This window comes from Heliangelus exortis, chromosome 6, assembly GCF_036169615.1.
Source record: "Heliangelus exortis chromosome 6, bHelExo1.hap1, whole genome shotgun sequence".
Lineage (NCBI taxonomy): Eukaryota > Metazoa > Chordata > Aves > Apodiformes > Trochilidae > Heliangelus > Heliangelus exortis.
Window position 1 is genome coordinate 6,154,926 of NC_092427.1, and position 20,879 is coordinate 6,175,804.

At 40.1% G+C, this 20,879-nt stretch overlaps 1 protein-coding gene across 1 annotated transcript in view; it reads right to left on the bottom strand.

Annotated features, from left to right (window-relative positions):
- The window catches only part of THSD7B (thrombospondin type 1 domain containing 7B), a 313,731-nt gene that overhangs the window by 127,135 nt on the left and 165,717 nt on the right, over positions 1-20,879 (bottom strand). Inside the window, exons 10-13 of the mRNA XM_071746457.1 lie at positions 18,859-19,093; positions 16,198-16,313; positions 7,963-8,095; positions 6,896-6,999 (exon numbers count right to left, since the gene is read on the bottom strand). Of these exons, the coding sequence (XP_071602558.1) occupies positions 6,896-6,999; positions 7,963-8,095; positions 16,198-16,313; positions 18,859-19,093 (588 nt within the window). The remainder of the gene's footprint in view (positions 1-6,895; positions 7,000-7,962; positions 8,096-16,197; positions 16,314-18,858; positions 19,094-20,879) is intronic.

Sequence of the window (20,879 nt, forward strand, 5' to 3'; positions counted from 1 at the left end):
GAAAGAAAAATTGCTCTACCAGAACACGTTACCTGGAGATCAGTGGGATGTAATGCAACCTGAAGGCAAATTTCTACTCCCCAAACTGGTACCCAGCTGCAGACTCCAGCCACACACGTATTTACATAGACAACTCTGCTATGCCATGAGGTCTTCAGAAATGAGCCAGGATGATTTCTATACAAGCAGATGATTTTATTCCTCATAAGCTGAATTGCAGGAATCCCAAAGGCAGGCACAAAATGCTCAGAGATTGATCCACCACATCTCCCATGGCCTCGTCTGTCCCTTCCCCTCTCTCTCTCCTCCTGTTCCCAGTCAATTCTGTTCTTTCAAACCTGAAGCAAACCTCACAGAAAAGTTGTCTGGGAAAGGATATCTTCCTAAGTCCACTGGTGCAGGAAAGGCTAAGAATGCATACATGGCATCAGTACTGTATTTTTGTCATCTTGTCCCTATTTTTCCTTATTTTTCCATTTGTGAAACACTCACAGTTTGGCACAGAGCTAATCTGCTATCAAATCCACAATTAAACCCAGGCTTTGGGAAATAGCTTACAGATCAAAGCCTATAGATAAACTGATAGAAATCATATACAAACAATCCAGACTCACGTAATAAAACATACATACTGCAGTGATAAATCTCTCCAACTCCTCTGGGCAGAAATACATAGTTCACCAGGAATGTAGGTAAGTTTTATATTTAAAATCAAGGGTAAAGTTTCATTAAATTCAGAAGATTTTTATTAATTTAATGATATTCACCAGAGCTTAAACACTTAAATATTTAATTTCTTTCTGTTAAGAATATTTGGGTATTTTGAAAAGAGGTTCCTGACCTATTCTGAATCTATTTGCAAATGAGGAACTGGAATTACTCAAGAGAAAGTTTTGATGTTTTTATTTGACCTGTCATTATTTACACTGGCAGAAAGTGTTATGGAACAATAATAAAAGGAATGATTGCCTGTTAAAAATACTCTGTCTTAGAATCAGAAGAATAAATTTCAGGAACTTGGAGATCAGAAGGAAAATGTAAGAAATCTATTATTTTATGACTGGCAATTTTTTCCAACAGCATAATGCAACTCACACAAAGTCCAAAACTTCTCATTCTAGATTTATCTCTACAACACTGCTGCCCATCTTGCTACAGAATGAGACTCTGCACAGTTTTTTTCATTAATGAAAATTTCCCATTTCTGATTTCAAACCACGTTCAAATTTACCCAACCTGTATATTTGTCTTGCCCTTCAAAGTACCCACAATTTGCAAATACCCAGATGTGTTCTATCTGTACTACTCTCTATTTCATTACATCCACTGTTAGGTAGAATCCTGAGGACAGGTGAGAGTACATGTGCCCCACAGGAAGCCACCTGAAATTACCTTCCTGGTTGACAGCAAACCACTGATAACAGAACTTTGTGGTTTTTCAACAAGCTGCACAACCACCCCCCTCATCCTGCACTTCTCTAGGTCATATTTTCTTATCACCCTTTGGCAGGGATGTGGGACTGGACTCAATGTCTTCCTAATGTCAATATTATCTGTGCCACTCATTGCCTAAACTCCATCCCACTGCCTCATCAAAGGAAGAAATCAGTTTATCAAGAACAAATAATAGTAAATCAATTCTGCTTGGGTTGTTTCTTATCACCTTATTACTTTCCATGTGTAATAAGCTAAGAATTGCATTATCAGTGACAGGACAAGAAAATAACAATACAGATAGTGTCCTTTATGAATTTGCAATATAATGTTGAACAGCCACATGGGTAAAGTGAAGCCCTGGCAGACGTGGCTGACAAAAGACTGACTCTCAGCAACCTCATTCCCCATCCTAGAGAAACTTCAATTGATAAAATTTCCTTCCAAAAGTATCACAAACAAGACTCAGCATCTGTCCTTACCCTGAAAATTATTTTTCCTTCAAATATCTTCTACCAGTGATCTACTTCCAGACAGTGAAGCTGGCTGGGACCACTCAGGTTCAGCTCACTGTGCTCCCATTTGTGTCCCTGCAACCATCCATTTTCCCAGACTAGCAACATCAGAAAAAAACACTGACAAAACTAATAAAGCCCTCAATATCACTCAGAACAAGGCTCAGGGTGCCCTACCAGGCAAAGTTAATATTGGAGGGAGCTACTGATGAACAGGTAAGCTGCTATCAGCTGGACAGATTTATACACAGGACTGCACAGCTAAGCCATACACATAAAATATCACCAGCTGAAGCAGTCCATATCTTTGCCAAGTATTCATTGTAAACTTTAGGCTGTCACCTTGCCTCTAGCCTATAAACTATAACAGGATTCTTCTGTTTGCTTCCTGAAATTGCTGGTTCTGTGCAAAAGCATTCTGCATTATAGGGAATGCATCTCTTAATTTAAAGCTCTTAATTTAGCTAATCAGCAGGTACATTGTTAAAAATACATTGTAGCTACCAACAAAATAGGGAAGAAGGACTGCTGGGTGACTATCTTATGAGCAAAATAAAATAAAAATAGCAATGCTGATGCTTTTTTGATGGTCCATCTCATTATAGTTACCAATATATAATTGCAGCAGAAACAACAATAATGTATATGGCCATTACTGTGTTACAGATTGACAATACATGAGATACTCCAGCTAAAAGCTGCCTGTTTGAAGTGTTTTTGTAGAGCCACTGTTAACAGGCAATACCAAAATTCATTCTTTCATCTTACTTAGTATGCAACACATGTTAACAGTTGCTAATTATTATAATTATTACAAATTATATTTGTCATCACAGCTCTGCGTGTCTTTTATATAAGATTTTACTGGAACTATCACTGCATTTAGACACACTTAGATAGCAGATTGTTAAATTTTTTTATTCTCATAATGATGAGGTTTTGATCTGCATCTCAGTCTAATAAAACAGGCTTCTCTGCATTATCCCTACAGCTATCAGGAAGCTCCAGAGCAAGAGCCAAAAACCTGCAATGAAGGAGACAGGAATCTTAAATTGCTTGAGTCAGGTGCTGCCTGCATTCTACTTTTTCTCTGTCAATGCATGTAGCTACTTTTCAACTGAAACAGATTATGTTTAACAGAAACCATCTTAGCAAAGTTCACGTGGTGTGAATTTACAACCCACTCAGCAACATATCATACGTGGTCTGACAGTAGCACCCACCAAAACGAAATATTCCACTGAGATGCTCAGTGAGCTTTTCCGACACGGATCCTCCCCACAACCTCAGGTGAGCCAAGGACTTCTCCAAAGCACAGCAGTTTCTCATTACTGCACCATTGGGTTTGTTGTTGTGTGCTGGTATATAAACCAATAAAGTATTCTGTAAGAGTATTTGCTGCTCTGGGTCACAGCATTTCTATATTCTTGCAATGGCGAGCTACAGCTCTGAGCTGGCCTTACTGCCTCATTAATGGGGGAAGATATAGGAAAATCCCCCAAATTAATCACAGTTAAGCAGCAGAAGAAACAGTACACAACATATTCCATTGCTGCAGGTCCCTCTTGCTTTGGATCATAACCACTTTTTGTACAACCACATTGTCAGTGCATTTCCAGGACTAGTTTTTAAAGCAGAGCCTCATTACATCAGTCTGGTCTTTAATACGTGTCTATTTACTTTGTCAATGGCTTTTGAAGCAGCCTTCAAAGACACTTGCTTAAAATACACTTTCCATCCACTAATTAAACCTCAACAGTCCCTTGTAATGAGCAATGCATTCTTTGCCCTGAAATGGAAATGTCTAACGTGGCTGCTCAGGTCAGCATTGAAAGGAGAGGGCATTTCTGAAGGATCCTCCATCACATACATCCCAGAACAGTCAAGTCCCTGAAGGGCATCTGAAGGAGCAGCAATTTTCTCACAGTCTTGACACCTTCTAGTAAATTAGTCACTCGTCGAGGGAAATGACAGCTATAGAGCAACAGCAAAGCTTGTAAAGCTCTTCATTTACTGTTAGAAATGTTGTCTATATCACTGTCAAGCAGCAGTAACATCCCCATTCTGTTTTACTCAAGTGCCCTATCTCAAGGGCTTCTTGCAAATCATGCCTTAATGAAGTTTAAATAACAACTATATTTTTTAGTCCTAAATGCTACTTTTCTCTAACCTGCATGACTGTTTTCTGAATAAGTTAGCCCACTGAAACTGATATACAAAAAGAAAGGCTGTTCTAATTAGTGTAATATCACTCCACAATAAAGCCATGAAAACTGCAGCTTCAGACAGCTGTCATCCCTTTTGCTATTTCTACTTATTATTCAAAGACAAATTCTCATATCTTCTTCATATTACACAGTAGGTTTATATGCAGTTCCAGTGAAAACACCCATGGAACAAGGTCTGTAAGTATCTATCTCAGAATCTAGCCTAGAGAAAGAACAGAGCTTGAAAGTAATTTCAGGCTTAATTTTCCCTCAGCACAGTCATCGTTCTAAATAGTTACACATAAAGATATGCTTGCTTTCTTGAGAAGTAATTTATATGAATTCAATGTCCTTATATAATTAGCTAGATACAACAGTTGACTTGAAACAGAAAACCTCTTATTTACATGACAGTCAGGATATGAACAGCAAAAGAAGCATCTGAAAATGGATGCTCAAAGGAACAGCAAGACTGATTATCTTCCATGGTAAGAGGGTAACTGATGTTACATGATAAAAAAGAAAGTGGGCAAATTCATATAAATACTCTTTGGAGAATAAGCACTTACTGGCTAAAGATGCTGACACATTATGCAAGCCAGTTACTGTGTGGAGAGGAGATGATATCTCAAATGCAAACTCATTTGTAGGATGCCTGGATATTGCAGGAAAGTATTTATAATACCTGGTGTTCTTCCCCTGAATGGCACAGATTGTCCTGGAAAGACCCAGAGACTCACAGAATCACACAATATAATTTATAACATAAGGGACCTCTGAATTTCCAACGCCTGCTCTAAGCAGGACTTAACTCAGAAAAGGCTGCTTAAGACCTTCTCCAGTTGAGTTTCCAGTTCCTCCAAGGAATCTACAATCTCTGTGGGCAATCTGGGAATTTCTCTCCTTACAGCCTATGACTGCTATCAGCTGTTATCTCAGGACAGTGAGATAGGAGAACAGTGTGGCTCCATCTTTCTGTGAACCCCACACCAATCAGACACTTCTCCCCAGCCTCACCCCACATGTTATTTCAAAACTAGCTCCAAATACCTGCTTCACAGTGAAAAATGAGGGTCAGAAGTTCTCCAGTGTCAGGTCTACAAGCTGAAGAGACCCTGCAAGGCAGGTAAGCAAATGCCACCCCTGACTAAATACCCACTCCCTGACAGCACAGTGACACTGCACCTCTTCACACATCCTATCTCCTCTTGAAGAGTTCATGAAGCAAAGCAGCAAGGGGAGGAATTAACAAGTTTCCCTTCATAAATGCTTCTATAGATAACATACAGAACTGCTGAAAATCCAGCATCTTATTTTGCAGCAGCAATATGGTTTGAGTGAGCAACTTTGTTTCAGCTGCCTCCTCCGAGGAGATCGCTCCTCTTGCTTTCAGGAAACATCTTTAAAACCTTCTTCCATGGCTCTCATCTGAGAATGAGATTTTCATTTTCCTGAAACCCCACTCAGCCTCAGTAATACATAGCAGATTGGTCTTATTACAAGATCTAATTATATATATTAAAAAAAAAAAAAAGGTTACAAACCCCACAGTTAATTACAAAAAGCAAACTTGGCACTGAAACAAATTTTGCTTAAATCCATGAATTTATGAGATTCCTTTTCCATGATTACCCCACACATGCTGCATAGCCTATGTAATTGTTGGAGGACTTTCCACAAAGAAGAAAAAAAAAAAGAGTGATACTCTTCTATTATACTTCCAATTTCACCAGAGTAAGATTATTACAAAGTTCACACCTACTGGAGCATCAAGATTACCTTCTCTTCCTATGGAGATTGAGGAATACGTTTTAGGACATCTCAATTTAAAGAGTTGTCTTTGAAAACCTCGTGGAAAGGTTTTATGGTCAAAGCCAGTTGGAGATATTGACTCCTTTGAGCTTTAGTTTAAAACACATTTCTTCTTTCAGATACAGCCCACATACTGTCAGGGCTTTTCTTACTTTTCCTTTGCTTCCAGATTATACAAGAAATTAATTTCATCTTTAAAGAACAGTTTCTACCCTGGTGAAGAAGTAAATTATTATGTCAAGCTTCTTCAGTTACCATACTCATGTAGTAATTCTTTTTCTCAATAAAAATAACCTTTTGTTAAAGGTTTCATTAGATTTCCCAGGAGACTGACAACAGCCCAATCTCCAGTCATCTGCAGGAACCCCCAAACTCTGATCACACACTCTTGAACAGTGAAATTCTCCTCCATGCTTTTGTTCAGACAGTGGGATCACTGCATTTTCCAAGTGATTAATCACACCGAGGTCAGAAGCCCAAAGCCTTTACGTACACTGACTGTGCTAATAGCCTAAATGAAAACCAGGCCTCATACAAATTATTAATAAAATTTAAAATCATGAGGAAATTATCCTTTCAGTTTTTAGCACCAAGAACGGATTACTTCATAGAGGCTTAGAGAGTGATGGATCTTTCATAGCCCACAGGTTTCATCTTTAGGCAGAAAAGCAGGTTATTGGAAAGATACTTGAACACCAAGATTAAATGTCAGAAAACTCCAAGTATACTATCAGGCCACTGACTCTTCAACATCCAGCACAGCAGCAAAACTGTACAATGGGCCCACTTCCCAAAGCACTTTATTGGAAGTGCTTCAGTCACTTGGTTTTCAAAATAAAGAAAAAGGAAGAGTAAAAGAGTAGAGACAGACACAAATGTCACGCTCCAACACCTTCAATATTTGGAGGCTGGAAAGAGCCAGCTTACCCCTTGCCTGCAGCCCATGTCCACAAGCTTCCCTCTGCCCTGGCCCAGCCTGTCTCACCACATCTGGCACCAGCACACAGTGGCCCCAGCGATGGGTCTTCCACCTGGCAGAGGAGACAGAAGTTAACAATTAAGTGGTCAAAACTGGAAAACAGTCAACACCTCTGGGCAAAACCAGTTATAAATTATGACATACTATGGAAACTTAAGGGAAAAGAGTCAAAAAGCTGTAATTCCTCCTGAAATAAACACTATGAACTGGAACTCGGATGCAAGGTTCACCTCCTAGAAAGCCACATTATCCTCCAACCATGTTTTCATTTCTCATTTTTGCAGGGTTCAAAGTCACATAAAATACACAGGAAACATCTTCAGTGGTCTTTGAAATCAGGTTCTCCTGTAATCTGTACAACTGATGTTAGACCCAACCTGCTTTCTGTGCTGGGATGTGCTCTGCCCAGCCCTGGGCTGCAGGGAGGCCAGGTAGAGCTGAGACCATGTCCTACATGAGACCATGTGTGGGATAGAGATTTATATGCAAAGATAGAATGCTTTTCTATTTACTAATACTGCATGACAGATGGGCCACAGAATTTTCATGAAGAGTGGTGAGTAATTGCCCTATTGTGCTATTTCCCTAATCAGAATTTTTTAAAGTGTGTATTACTCACTGAAGTGAGAGCCTCAGGGGAAAATACAAAGAGTTTCTGCAATAAGGTCACAATTATGAGTAAGGCAGTTGAGTGCTTGTGGTCCCCAAATAGCTTACATGGATTTTTAGATGGGAGAGTTCCCAGTAATAGCTTCCTTAAACACACTGAACTCTGAAGTCACCATTTCCAGAAGCTGTGTCTATTGGTGCTTCCTCTGATGATGCCTCATCTACTGAAAACTCCACCTTGAAAACCCTCTTTTACACATATTTCAAAGTAAATTGTTTGTTTATAACTCTTCATTTTTCCAGTTTTTATGGTTTCTGGTGAAAATTGTACAGGATAATTGCACAGGAGTCATTTCTAGAGAATTAGACACCCACTAGCAAGAAATTCCAAGCTAAGACTTTTTACCTATAAACTGGACAGATGGGAATATCTTCACATTCTCTTTCCTCATACAAGGTGTCTGGGCATGCCTGTCCCCCATTGGCAGCATCCTGAACAATAATCCTGTACCTGGACTGCTTAACTGCAGTGGCATTGCCTGTAAAACAGAGAAAAAAAAAACCCAGACCCAGTTGGCACCCCGAGTCAGCAGTCTAGCTGTCTTGGTTAAAAACATGCTTTACATTTTATTTATATTTTGAAATCCTGGACCTTCTGGCACTCCGCAAAGAAGGGAGGGAATGGTATGTTGGATCAAAAGCTACTGTTACTTGCTTTAAATTTACCAGGAGTTCAGCAGAACAGCACACCTGGAAGGCTGATAAGTCAATAGCCTAAGAGATATATCAAAAAATATTTATTTAACAGAACATCAAATCAGACAAGAAAATAAACATGAGCAAACACCTGGAGAGGAGAAAATAATAAAGAAAAAAACCAAAAACAACCTGTCACAGTAGACATCTACTTTTTTTTTCTGAAAACACATTCTGGTCATCTGAAGCTGTTGTCAGTTACCCATCCATATGGGTCTAGAAATCACAGATGATAACTTCCTGATAGGAAAATCACTGCAACCAACAGAGGATGCTCTCTACTTCACCTGAGCTGATGCAAAATGACCAATCCACCTGGCAATACAGCACAGAAAAACCAAACTCCAGAATACAGCAGGAAAGACAAGGGTAAGATTTATCTAAATACTTCTATAGCTAAAACAAACTCAATCCTTGGCTGTCTTAGTGCTAAACCAGCTGTGTGCTGGTTTAACCACTGTGTGTGGCATTACAGCTTCTTCAGATACTGCATTCATACTTCAAAACCCAGTGAAAGGGGAAAAGGGAAAAGGGAAAAGGGATCCCAGCAGAACTCCAGAAAGGATTCCAGACCATGCAAACATCTTTTAACAGTGGATTTCATTAGATTTACCCAAGAGAGGACAGTGATGTGTAAATCAGCCTACTTACAAGTTGTTCTTTTTTCCAGCACAAACTAAGGCCAAAGCTGCTGCAACAAGTGCATTAGAGCAGGAGCAAAACTTGGGAAAAGCCACAGCCTGAACACAAAGTACAGACCAAGTGAAAATGGTTGGTGCTAAAAATACCAAGATCTAAAAGCCTTCACACCAACACATGCTATCACTGAGAGATCACCACAAAGGGATTTTGGATCTGTCAGGATCCAGCTCATCCCAGCTGCTATCCTGGTGCAGGATCAGTGTCCCAGGGCCATCCCCCTCCTGATTCTTCAACCACCTGAAACAGCTCTACAGCTTCCTACAACCTCCTTTCAGATGCCTGATTCAGCACTTGCAAAGCCTCACAGAGAGCCTTTTCTTAATATCTAACCCAAATCATTGGTCCTGCAAATGGGGCTAAACCTTTTTTATTTGTCATCTAGACATAAAAACTATTTTTCTCTATTGCCTGATGCACAGCCTTTATGAAATCTTAAGAGCTTGCATCTACTTTAAGTCTTCACCTCTCTAACATAAGCAAGCCCAATTCTTCATAGGTTCTATTTAATCATCTCTCATAAGTCACCTTCCTACAACATGGTCCCCATGATCCCACCTGCAGCCTCATCAGTGCAGAGTACAGTAACAGCTTTGATGGTTTATATACACCATGCTCATGTCTGACAAGCCCAATGTGAGCTCTAGGATTTCAAATTGCTGACTTTTATTTATTTAGAGTCCATCATCAGCAAGTTTGCAGATGACACTAAGCTGGGGGGAAGTGTCGATCAGCTGGAAGGCAGGAGGGCTCTGCAGAGGGACCTGGACAGACTGGGGAGTTGGGCAGATTCCAATGGGATGAGGTTCAACACGGCCAAGTGCCGGGTCCTGCACTTTGGCCACAACAACCCCATGGGGAGCTCCAGGCTGGGGACAGAGTGGTTGGAGAGCAGCCAGGCAGAAAGGGACCTGGGAGTCTGGATTGACAGGAAGCTGAACATGAGCCAGCAGTGTGCCCAGGTGGCCAAGAAGGCCAATGGCATCCTGGCCTGGATCAGGAACAATGTGGCCAACAGGTCCAAGGAAGTGATTCTGCCCCTGTACTCAGCCCTGGTGAGGCCACACCTCGAGTCCTGTGTCCAGTTCTGGGCCCCTCAGTTTAGGAAGGATATTGAGGTCCTGGAGCAGGTCCAAAGGAGGGCAACCAGGCTGGTGAAGGGACTCGAGCACAGATCCTATGAGGAGAGGCTGAGGGAGCTGGGGCTGTTCAGCCTGAAGAAGAGGAGGCTCAGGGGAGACCTCATCACTCTCTCCAACTCCCTGAAAGGAGGCTGGAGCCAGGTGGGGGTTGGTCTCTTTTCCCAGGCAACTCTCAGCAAGACAAGAGGGCATGGTCTCAAGTTGTGTCGGGGGAGGTTTAGGTTGGACATTAGAAAGAATTTCTTTACTGAGAGGGTGATCAGGCATTGGAATGGGCTGCCCAGGGAAGTGGTGGATTCTCTGTCCCTAGAGATATTTAAAAAGAGACTGGATGTGGCACTCAGTGCCATGGTCTGGTAACTGCAGTGGTAGTGGATCAAGGGTTGGACTTGATGATCTCTGAGGTCCCTTCCAACCCAGCCAATACTATGATTCTGTGATTCTATGATTTTGCTGTCCATCACATCTCCAGAGGCACCCGAGACAGTAAACATATTTACTTCCCATCCCATCTTTGTGCAATCAATTTTTCCTTCCCATTTTGAGAAATTAATCAGTAATTTCAGTATCATTTAATATATTCTTGATGCTGTTTGCTCCCTCTTTCAACTCTGCATCACCCACCAACATTATGAGTCGAGTATACAAGCTGTTCAGAAAAATATCACACCAATTTTGGGCAAGAACAGTTTTCTGTAGGACTCTCCTCGGATCATGCTCCAGTTTGATCACGAACCATCCAGAAGCCAACTGATAGGAAGGAGCTTTGCAGAGAAGGATGCAGGAATCCTGACAGACAAGCTGACCATGAGCCCTTGCAGCAAAAAAAGGGTCAGAGCATCCAGGGCTGCATTAAGAAGAGCATCATCAGCTGGGCAGAGGAGGTGAGCCCTGGTGGGACAACTGGATGTCATGTCCACTTCTGGACAGGAGAAGGGCAGGGGTATCCTGCTCTGAGTCCAGGGAATGGCCACAAAGACTATTTAGGCACTTAAGAACTTCACACAAGATGAAAACTGGGACTTTTCAGCCTGGAGAGAAGACCTGGGGGATCTTATCAGTGCATATCAATACCTTATGGCAGGCAGGAAAGGAGATGGAGCCAGACTTTCTTCACACTAACATCCACTGTGAGAGTTTTCAAGCAATTGAGCACCCATGAACAGTGATTTAATTCACATCACTGTTTCTCAGCCTCCTGAGAAAAGTTTACAGTGTCAAAATCTACCTCTTCCCCTAATTAGAGCAGCTACACTGTCAAAAGAGGAGATTAAATTCACTGGGTCCAATTTTTTCTCAATAAACCCCAATAAAGCCATTTTAACAGAATCAAATTCTTGAAATGTTTACATCTCAAGTAATAGCATGTTATGTGTTTTTCAAAACAGCAGTTAGGATGAGTAATCTATAATTTCCTTGATTATTTTTTAATTTTTTAATTTTTTTTTTTAGTTTTGGGGGGTGGGTGAGGGCAAGGGAGAGGGTCAGTTGTTTGGTCAGTTCACTTTGTCTTCATATGACTTGGGTTTAGTTCGTTCCTTAGGGCTGAGCAATTTCTCACCCAGAAGATACACACTAGATGCTCTGGCATTGCTTTATTTCTTCCTTCTCTATTCACACAGCCCTGCTGACATGGGAACATCTAATTTATTGGAATATTTATTCTTTAGCCCATTCCTCTCCTGGCTGCAGACAGGAAACAACAGCAGCAATTGCACATTCTCCCTGTTGTGTTTCCCTTGTCTGTCAATAAATAATGAACAAATATTTCACTCAGCTTCCCCTTCTAATCCATTTATGTAATTCTCATTATCTAATATCCTCCTGCAGCTTCATTAGCATTCTTGATTTCTATACTGGATTTTTTAATTCACCTCCAGTTACATGCTTGTTTCTAATGTCTGTGAAACAATTTGCCAATGAAAAAGTAAACAAGGTTCTGAATGACTCTGATGATAAGAAAATCTAAACACAGGGTAACACGAGCTGTGTTTGATGGTTTCTTTACATAGTTTGAAGCATGAACATGCAAGTTCACACAACATGCAAGTTGTATAAAGAGCTACAGACACTTCCCCTGTGCTGCTGACTTTCTGTTGTAACAGCATCAGGAGAGAAAGTAGAGTTCAGTTGGTCTTCAGCTTTCATAAAGTCTTTCTTGGTAGCTTCTGTGTCTTCTACACTCTCACCTGCATAAAGCATGTTCCCAGAAGGTGTAGGTACCAGTTCTCTGAGTTTATTGAAGTCTGTCTTTTTTTTTTTTTTAAATGCATTGCTGATATTCCCATCCTTGGCATTTCCTAAGATTTGTGAACTCTATCACTTTGTGATGATTTTTCATTCAAATTATCTACCACCATTAGAATCTTAGACATTTCCTTCATATTAATCAGTACCAAATCTAAATGAGCTTCCCACAGTAATCTTCTCCACCTCAAGAAACTAAATTATCCTCAACATTTATTGCACATTACTCAAACCCCATTTTTTAAATTGAATTTCCTCACTGGCTTTTCTACAGCAATCCTCACAAATGTTAATGAACATAATTTTTGTATCTCAGTTGAAATTGCTATAGCCTGATTTTCCAGAGTATTAGCATTACATAGGACTGTCCTTTTAAAGCCAAACTTCAGCCCATTTTAAGCATGCTCATGACTGCCTGCCCTCCTGGAAACATCAAGCTTTGGGATCTCAAGAGAATCTTTACACCTATGTCCTTGACTTTTGAACTCAGATAATGCTGTTTAAAAAGTTCAGAGGTGCCTTCCTCTGCTTCCATCTCACCTCCCTGTCCCACCAGCCTCCTCCTTACACACAGACCCATAGGACTCCTCCTATCAGTTCTTCTCATTCCTCCCTTGCTCTTGCATCCTGGTTCCTAAATATTTACCCCCCATGACCTCCACAGTACCCTGTCCATGCTCAGAGAGGTGAAGCACCATGGTTAGATGATGGACCAAGCCCTTGCTTTCCGCTCTCGAGTCCTCTGCCTCTTGATAGAACAGCTGATCTAGATTTTATAGGACAGGATAAAATGGGATATTTCAGTTGGAAGGGACCTATAACCATCATCTATTCCAACAGCTTCACCACCTCAAGGCTGACCAGAATTTAAAGCATTTTATCAAGGGCATTGTCCAAATGCCTCAAACACCAACAGGCACTTACAGGTAACTTGCAGCTTCCTCCTCTTTGCTGCTGAGCAGACAGAAAGGCAGAGTCTGGTCAATACAAGACTGTGACCACACAAAATTAGAGATTCTTCAAGATTTTAGCCACCAAAGCAAGAGCTGCCTCCAGGATTTTTGTTCAGACAAGAGCTTTTGAAGGCATAGTAAGTCTTTAACTTTGACTAACGCTGGTTGGGCATTTGTTTAGTGAATGAAAGAGACAGATCCTTGACAGAAGGGAAAAGTCACTGGAATTTCTTGTTGTGGAATGCCATGCATTTTATCCACTTTCACTCCATTTCATTTCAAATCTGATTTAAGGCATGAGGAAACAAATCATACAATTACTGCCTTACATTTCGTGTAAATTTGTTTAGAGAATTAAGCAACAGTGACATTTCTAACTTTGCCCCTGGACAGCCATCACCCAGAAGAGTAGAGGTCCTTATAGAAACGACTTATTTTCAGAAGGGAGATAAAAAAAACATTATTTATTGCCAGATATTTAGTATTTTTACTCTCCTCATTTTTTAATCTGACAGACCAGAGAGCACATCACCTATAAAAACATCATGGTGGAAAGGATCTTCAAGATTACCAAGTCCAATCATCAGTCCTACACCACCTTAACCACTAAGGCATCTCCTGAAGCACCACATCTCCCTGGTTTTTGAATACCCCAGGGATGGCAACTCCACCACCTCCCTGGGCAACCTGTTGCAATGCTTCACCACTCCTTCAGTGAAGAATTTTTTCCTAATGTCTAATCTAAGCCTCCCCTCGTGCAACCTGAACCCTTTTCCTCTTGACCCATGCTGAAAGCAGTCACCTCCCCAGGACACGAGGAAAGCAGGTGACAGAGGAAAATCCACATGCTGCTCATTTTAACCATTTCATGTTCCAGAACCTCTATTTTAATTCTTTGATTCTTGTTCTGCTTCATCCTAAAAGAGCCATTAAAACAAATGTATTATGAAGGAGACCGGGGTAGACAGTTGTCACCTTTAAGGATCTGAAATGGCAGAGAATCAGTAACTTGCAACAACCTCCTTGTTCCTGTCTCACCAACAGGTGCTGGGATTCAGTTGCACTTCTTCTGTGAATTATGTTGTCTGTCCATCTGTTATTGCCCTAAGTTCATTGCTGTCTACACTTTCGAGATATGAGATAATCTTTTGCCAGAAGACAGCCTGTTGTCTGATGACATTTAAATGTAGGGAAAATGTCACCTTTTTTATTGTTAGACAGTAAAGTTGGACGCAGTGTCCGAGATAAACTGCAAACAGCTTAACCAGTAAAGTTCTGTGTAAAGCTGATTTAGTGATTGCGTGTTTGTCTAAGCTCTGATCTTATGCTGGTACATATTTAATTTTAAATCTGCCAGGCAATACCTATTCCTGCTTGATCTGCTTACTAATTCACCATCTGTATATTGTTTTCATTAAATACAACTGATATATTAAAAAACAAAACCAACCAAACCCCTAACATCTCACATATGTATAGTGGTTTTAAAATTTCATTATCATGCAGAGGTTTTAACTGTGCAATGCAAATTTAAAAAAACCCAAAACCTTGCAATGCAACCATATCAACAACAGATTTAGCAATAAGCAAACTCCCTATCTAAGAAGTTTTAATTTAGAATTATATTAAAGTGATAATGCTACCAAGGAGGTTAAATAATAAATTTCTTCTCATTTTAATTGTAGACTATTATTTAATAAACAAAGTAATTTACCAGGTAATTTATTCTACTTCTTCATAGGCAGCTCATTTAAAGTCTAAAAATAAATGCTAATTAAAACAGGATTCACTGTTTTAGAAAGAAGCTCATTTTCCTGTAAAACCTAACAAGGACTATGCTAGAGCATCCACTGAGAAACTTAGAAGGGCAAGGAAGCCACCAACAAGAATGAAAAATACTGATAACTGAAAAGTCTTTCATCTGAACAATTAGTGAAAGACACAAATTTATCACAAAAAAACAACACCACATGCCTATAAAGAAACTTTACTAAACACTTAGCATTCGAAAGATAACCACCCAGATCAAAGAAATGCACAGTCCTTGAAAAGCCACCAAGCATGTGAGTTATTTGCACAACCTTGTTCGTACACATAGGCAGGTTAAGAGGAGTAATTTGGTACAATGCAGCAATTCCAAGCATAGCCATACAATGCTGGGAATGTGGACTTCTGGCTTTGAAACCCAGAAGGAATTTATTCCAGATAAAGAGTGCTTCTATCTCCAAATCTGCTTACAAGGATCCCACCAGTGCCAACATCCAAAGGAGAGCAACCAGGCTGGTGAAAGGACTTGAGCACAGACCCTATGAAGAGAGGCTGAGGGAGCTGGGGGTGTTCAGCCTGAAGAAGAGGAGGCTCAGGGGAGACCTCATCACTCTCTCCAACTCCCTGAAAGGAGGTTGGAGCCAGGTGGGGGTTGGTCTCTTTTCCCAGGCAACCCTCAGCAAGACAAGAGGGCATGGTCTCTAGTTGTACCAGAGGAGGTTTAGGTTGGATATTAGAAAGAATTTCTTTACTGAGAGGGTGATCAGACATTGGAATGGGCTGCCCAGGGAAGTGGTGGATTCTCCGTCCCTGGAGATATTTAAAAAGAGACTGGATGTGGCACTCAGTGCCATGGTCTGGTAACTGCAGCGGGAGTGGATCAAGGGTTGGACTTGATGATCTCTGAGGTCCCTTCCAGCCCAGCCAGTTCTATGATTCTATGGTTCTATGAGGTGCACTATGTCAAAAACTCATTGCCCTAAAAATTGTTTGACTGGTGTGAACTACAACTACCACAAACATCTAGACCAATTCTTTCATTTTTCCCCAAATTTTGACTTTCTCTTTAAGGCTTACCAGGCTGGCATGCTGTTGGGCAGCGAGTCCACTGACTGAAAGGTGTAACAATGCAGTCCTTCTTGCAGGGGAGCAGACACGGCCGCACAGCCTCAGGGCTGGTGGACTCTGGACATCTATCAAGCCAAATGCAAAGATAAAATGCAATAAAAAATATAAACCACAGGGAAATGTTTTACTCCGAAGACTCTCACCAGGCTGGGAGTGTAGTGCTGTACCAAAGATATCATTCCTGGTCACAGCAAGCCTCATTTTACTTCTCCTTTGAACTCATGTAACCCAATTTAGTACATTTCAAAGACTGGAAAAAAACAGTAATTAAAAAAAAATAAAATGTGGAGCCTGACTTGACGACTATAGGCTAAATGTAATGAAGCCTAAAATACCAAACTCACTGAAGCAAAATAGATACATTTATTACTGAAGAAAGCAAGTAGTTATGTTTATGAAGTCATTCTGTTTTAACACAACATGCAACTGTCTTCAAACCACTTACAACTCTGTGTAAGGTCTGATGTGCAAGTTCTCCACTTTCAACCCCTACAAAACAGAGACAGCTTAAACTGATCTTTGACTGAGACCTCGATTGTTATTCAAAAAGTTGTATCACATAGTATAGTAAGAAGAGCTCTGTTCTCTTTTTTATTTTTTCATGAGTTTAACTGCTAGATGAAAAATATGTCATGCATATTCTACTAAAAGTTTCAGACATGTTCAGCTAACATACAAAAACTTGAAGGGTGTAATAGGGACAATTTTCTGGGATCAGGCAGATCTTGCATTTCAAGTGGGAGAACAGAAAGGGAATTACTCTTTTTAATTCTTATTAATTTCCATAAGAACGATCACTCAAAAATACTTAGTAATGCATGTAACCCAAAATGATCCCATGTGAAATAAGATTATGCCACTAAACCCTCACAGAAAATAAAATAAATCTTTAAGTCATGACCCTGTTACTGAGATAGTAATAAGATGCTTAGAGGTATAATTTAAAAGAAAATAGATACAAAGAGACATGACTTCTCATTAACCATGGCTGTCCTAGAGGGCAGATTCCTAACAGAAGATGCTGAAGTATTTTGCTAAAAAAATACAATTTTATTTGGCCTTCTATGCCTTACACCTTTTTCGGATACCGTGTCATTTTTTCTTCCTGAAATCAGGAAAAATGCAGAATACAAAAAAAAAAAAATATATACAGTATGCCAAGACACGACATTTACTTATTTACATGGCTTATTCCATTTCTGAAGCCATGTTAACAGCAGACTTTCACCAAAGCAGCTCAAAAGCCAACATTACTTTTGTTCAGTTTTCATCTCCTCAGACACAAAATACAGCATCCTCGGTGCCCACGCTGAGAGGGGATGCCCTCCACCCAGCACCAGACAGGTCTGGACCCTCCTACTAGACACTAGTCAAGCTACTAACACTAACAAACTAACACTTGTTAGTGGACACTAACAAGCTACTATTTCATTCCACAGAGTTGTTATTCCTTCACTTAGAACTGTTTTCCTAAATACCTGCAGAGGTCTAAAGTTTTTATTTGTAGGATTATCACCATAAGAGTAATATAAACAAGGTCTCGGCAGGTCCTGCTGGTCCAGCAATCTCCATCACATGGGAAACACTGCAGCCCTGATGCTGCCACACCAAAGTCAAGGAAGTCCCATTCTGAAGTCCCCACAAACCCCACAATCCTCTTTTGTCAGGGATTTTCCACCACTGAAACTGTTTTCCCTTCACATACTTCATTTAAGTATTTACTTACTCCCTTCAGTTCCATTTCCCTTTACACAATCTCAGAAGAACTATTTTAGACATGATCTACCTCTACCAACAATATGTTTAATTAGGTAAAGTAACAGCATATCAATGGATTCTAGATATAAATGAATACTAGATTTCTTTCCTTTTATTTAAATAATCTCATTAACCTCCAGAATTTTAATTAACTTTACTGAAATCAGCACAGCTAGATGTGATGAACACAGCTTCTCCGAACAGGATTGTTTCAAGAGCTATAGTAAGAAATAAAACTTGGTTGCAAATCTCTAGACTCATTAAGAGTGCAAAAAATAATTAGAGATGTCTTGCTTTTTTTGGTACTGGGGAAAACATCTGTGCTACTTATTTTCCTCCTATTTAGTAAAGCGAAGCAAAATTCAGAATATTTGTAAAGCAGAATACATAATTTTTTTCATGTTGGTATCGCATTACAGAGCTACATAAATCTACTACAACAATATATATCACTCATACGGTTTTGCCCTACTGCAATGTAAATATAACACAAACTCTATTTTTTCTGTTTTATTAGAGCACTGTTAATAACAAACATTACACTCAGATGCACTTTATGTTTCCCTCACACCTTTCCTTCAGGAAAATATTTGCAGAAAACTGTAAATTAAAATAACAGAGGAGCTACTGCAAAAAATCTACAACACTACAACAATGCATTTTTTCTTGGTATACACAGAAAATTGAAAACAGACTAGCTATTTATTTTTATTACATATTAGTATCCCTTTCATGGAGTAGTAGCTGGAGAACTAGTCATGAAATCCAGTTATTTTCAAAGCTGCAGATTCCCTTCACTAGCTGAAAATGCTTTCATATGCAAATTATAATTAACAACCTCGTTTTAAATACCTTCTAGGTGTGACCTGGCCAGAGCTGCTCTTCATGCAGAAGACTTTCCTTGTCTGTATGCCCACACCACAAGAGTTTTCTCTGCTCCAGTTCATGGTTGCATTGAGTGCAGTCACCAGCACATCTTCAGAGCAAGAGCTCCAGGGAGAAGTTTCCCAGAAGAAATGTACACATGGGTGATCATTACAGGCACGATGCTCCTGCAGGGTTTTGTCAGGAGGGCAGGCTTTTCCACCTGGAAAAAATCAAAATAACATCATCACCTTTTATCTTATGGCGTGTAGCTAAAGGAAGACGTGGAAAAATAAATTAAAATGTTAGGCTTGCTTAATGTCTTTTTTTTTGTTGTTGTTCCTGTTTGAAAATAAATAAATAAAGCTGTTGACCTTCATGGCTGCAATAACAACCTTCTAAAATATTGTTTCCCCATTAAACTATCCTTGCATAAAATTGCATTCCAACATACAATGGAAACAGAAATAGGCAAACTACCTTTCTGAGTTACCTTATTGATACTCCTACACACAGCCAAGCTAATTTCATTTAAATGCCAGTATCATTCCGAATATATGCAATTAGGTTTAAAGACAAATTAAGCAAATTATTTTTATGTCCATTCTCCTTGCTAATTTTCCAAGGAGGAACATCTGTACCAGATATCCGGACTCTGTTGACACCCTGCCTTAAAGAGCTGAGCTGGACTGGTAAAGGAATGTATCAACTGATGCTCACCTCTGCAAATCAAGGGGGAAAATCCTGCAAAATAAGTTTTGAGTATGAAGCCTTTACTTTTTTGAAGCATCCTTTAAATTGGTGTCTAAAGATTTTGCTAAGCTACAGCTCTTGGTCAACAACTTGTAGTAAATCCACAAATAACAGGGCTGTGAGCAGCCTCCCCAGAAGCTTTAATACTCTCGCCAGCAGCCTGAATTTATCCCATAAAAGCAACAGATGTTTGTAGCTCAAAAGCTAAGGAGTAATGCAGTGAAATTGTAACAGTAAGCATTGCTGGATTAGAAAAGACAAAGTAAAAATGACTAAAATCAAACCCATTCTCTTGCAGGAGGGAGAATCTGGCAGCTTGTGACACGGGCCGAAGTGCTGCAGGTTTCGAAAGACCTGAAGTGGTGGGGCCAGGCACCACAAGGTTCAGAACAACTTTACACCTTACTAAAATCAAAAGGAGATGAAGGCATATTGCTCCTCAAAGGGATGTCTATCACCTTTCCAGGCACCCTTCTAAGAAAAGGAATAACCCCAAATGGCCACAGTGTAATAGAACTGAGAAAAGAAAGCGAGGGATGGAAATTTCTCAGCGCACTGATTTGGATAATCCTGTCACATTCCTGTCGATCTTTTCATCAAAATGGAGTGTTCCACACAGCATTCAGTCTCTCAAATGTTCAATATGATGATGGAGTAGAAACACCCCAGGTAACTTACTTTCCTGAAGATTTCAACTTGGCAGGTAAAATGCAGACGAGGCATTGCTCTTGTGTGTTTTAGTACGTGTTAAATAAAATTACGTAGCAAGAAAATGGCAAAATGCCTGGTCCACTAGGGAAAAAGAAAAGATCTAACTCAATTTTCACGATTCCCAGGGAATAATTAAGGTATTTGTTGGGTTTTTGTTTCCAAGAATACCACAGTAAGGAAGCTCTCCTGAATAAGGGAGAGTACTAATGAGGTAGTGTTAATTTAATAACCTAAGAAACACTACATGGTCCCCCCAGCTTAGCAGTCTGTCCATAAATCTGAAAGCAGAAGATGCTGTTTATTAAAGGCACAACAACATGACCATGAGCTCCTGAAGTTCATTCACAACTACTGCACAAGGCACAAGGTAGGTGGACAGCCCACCCACCACTGCCCAGCTATTCTAGTGGCTATTCACAGACTTTTTAGGGACCTGTTTCTTGTCAGTTCCTCTAATCCATTTTAAAATTTCTGAGACTGCTTTCCTCCACAATCTCCTCTTGCACCAAGTTTCACAAGTTTGCTGTGTAAAGAAACATCTGTTA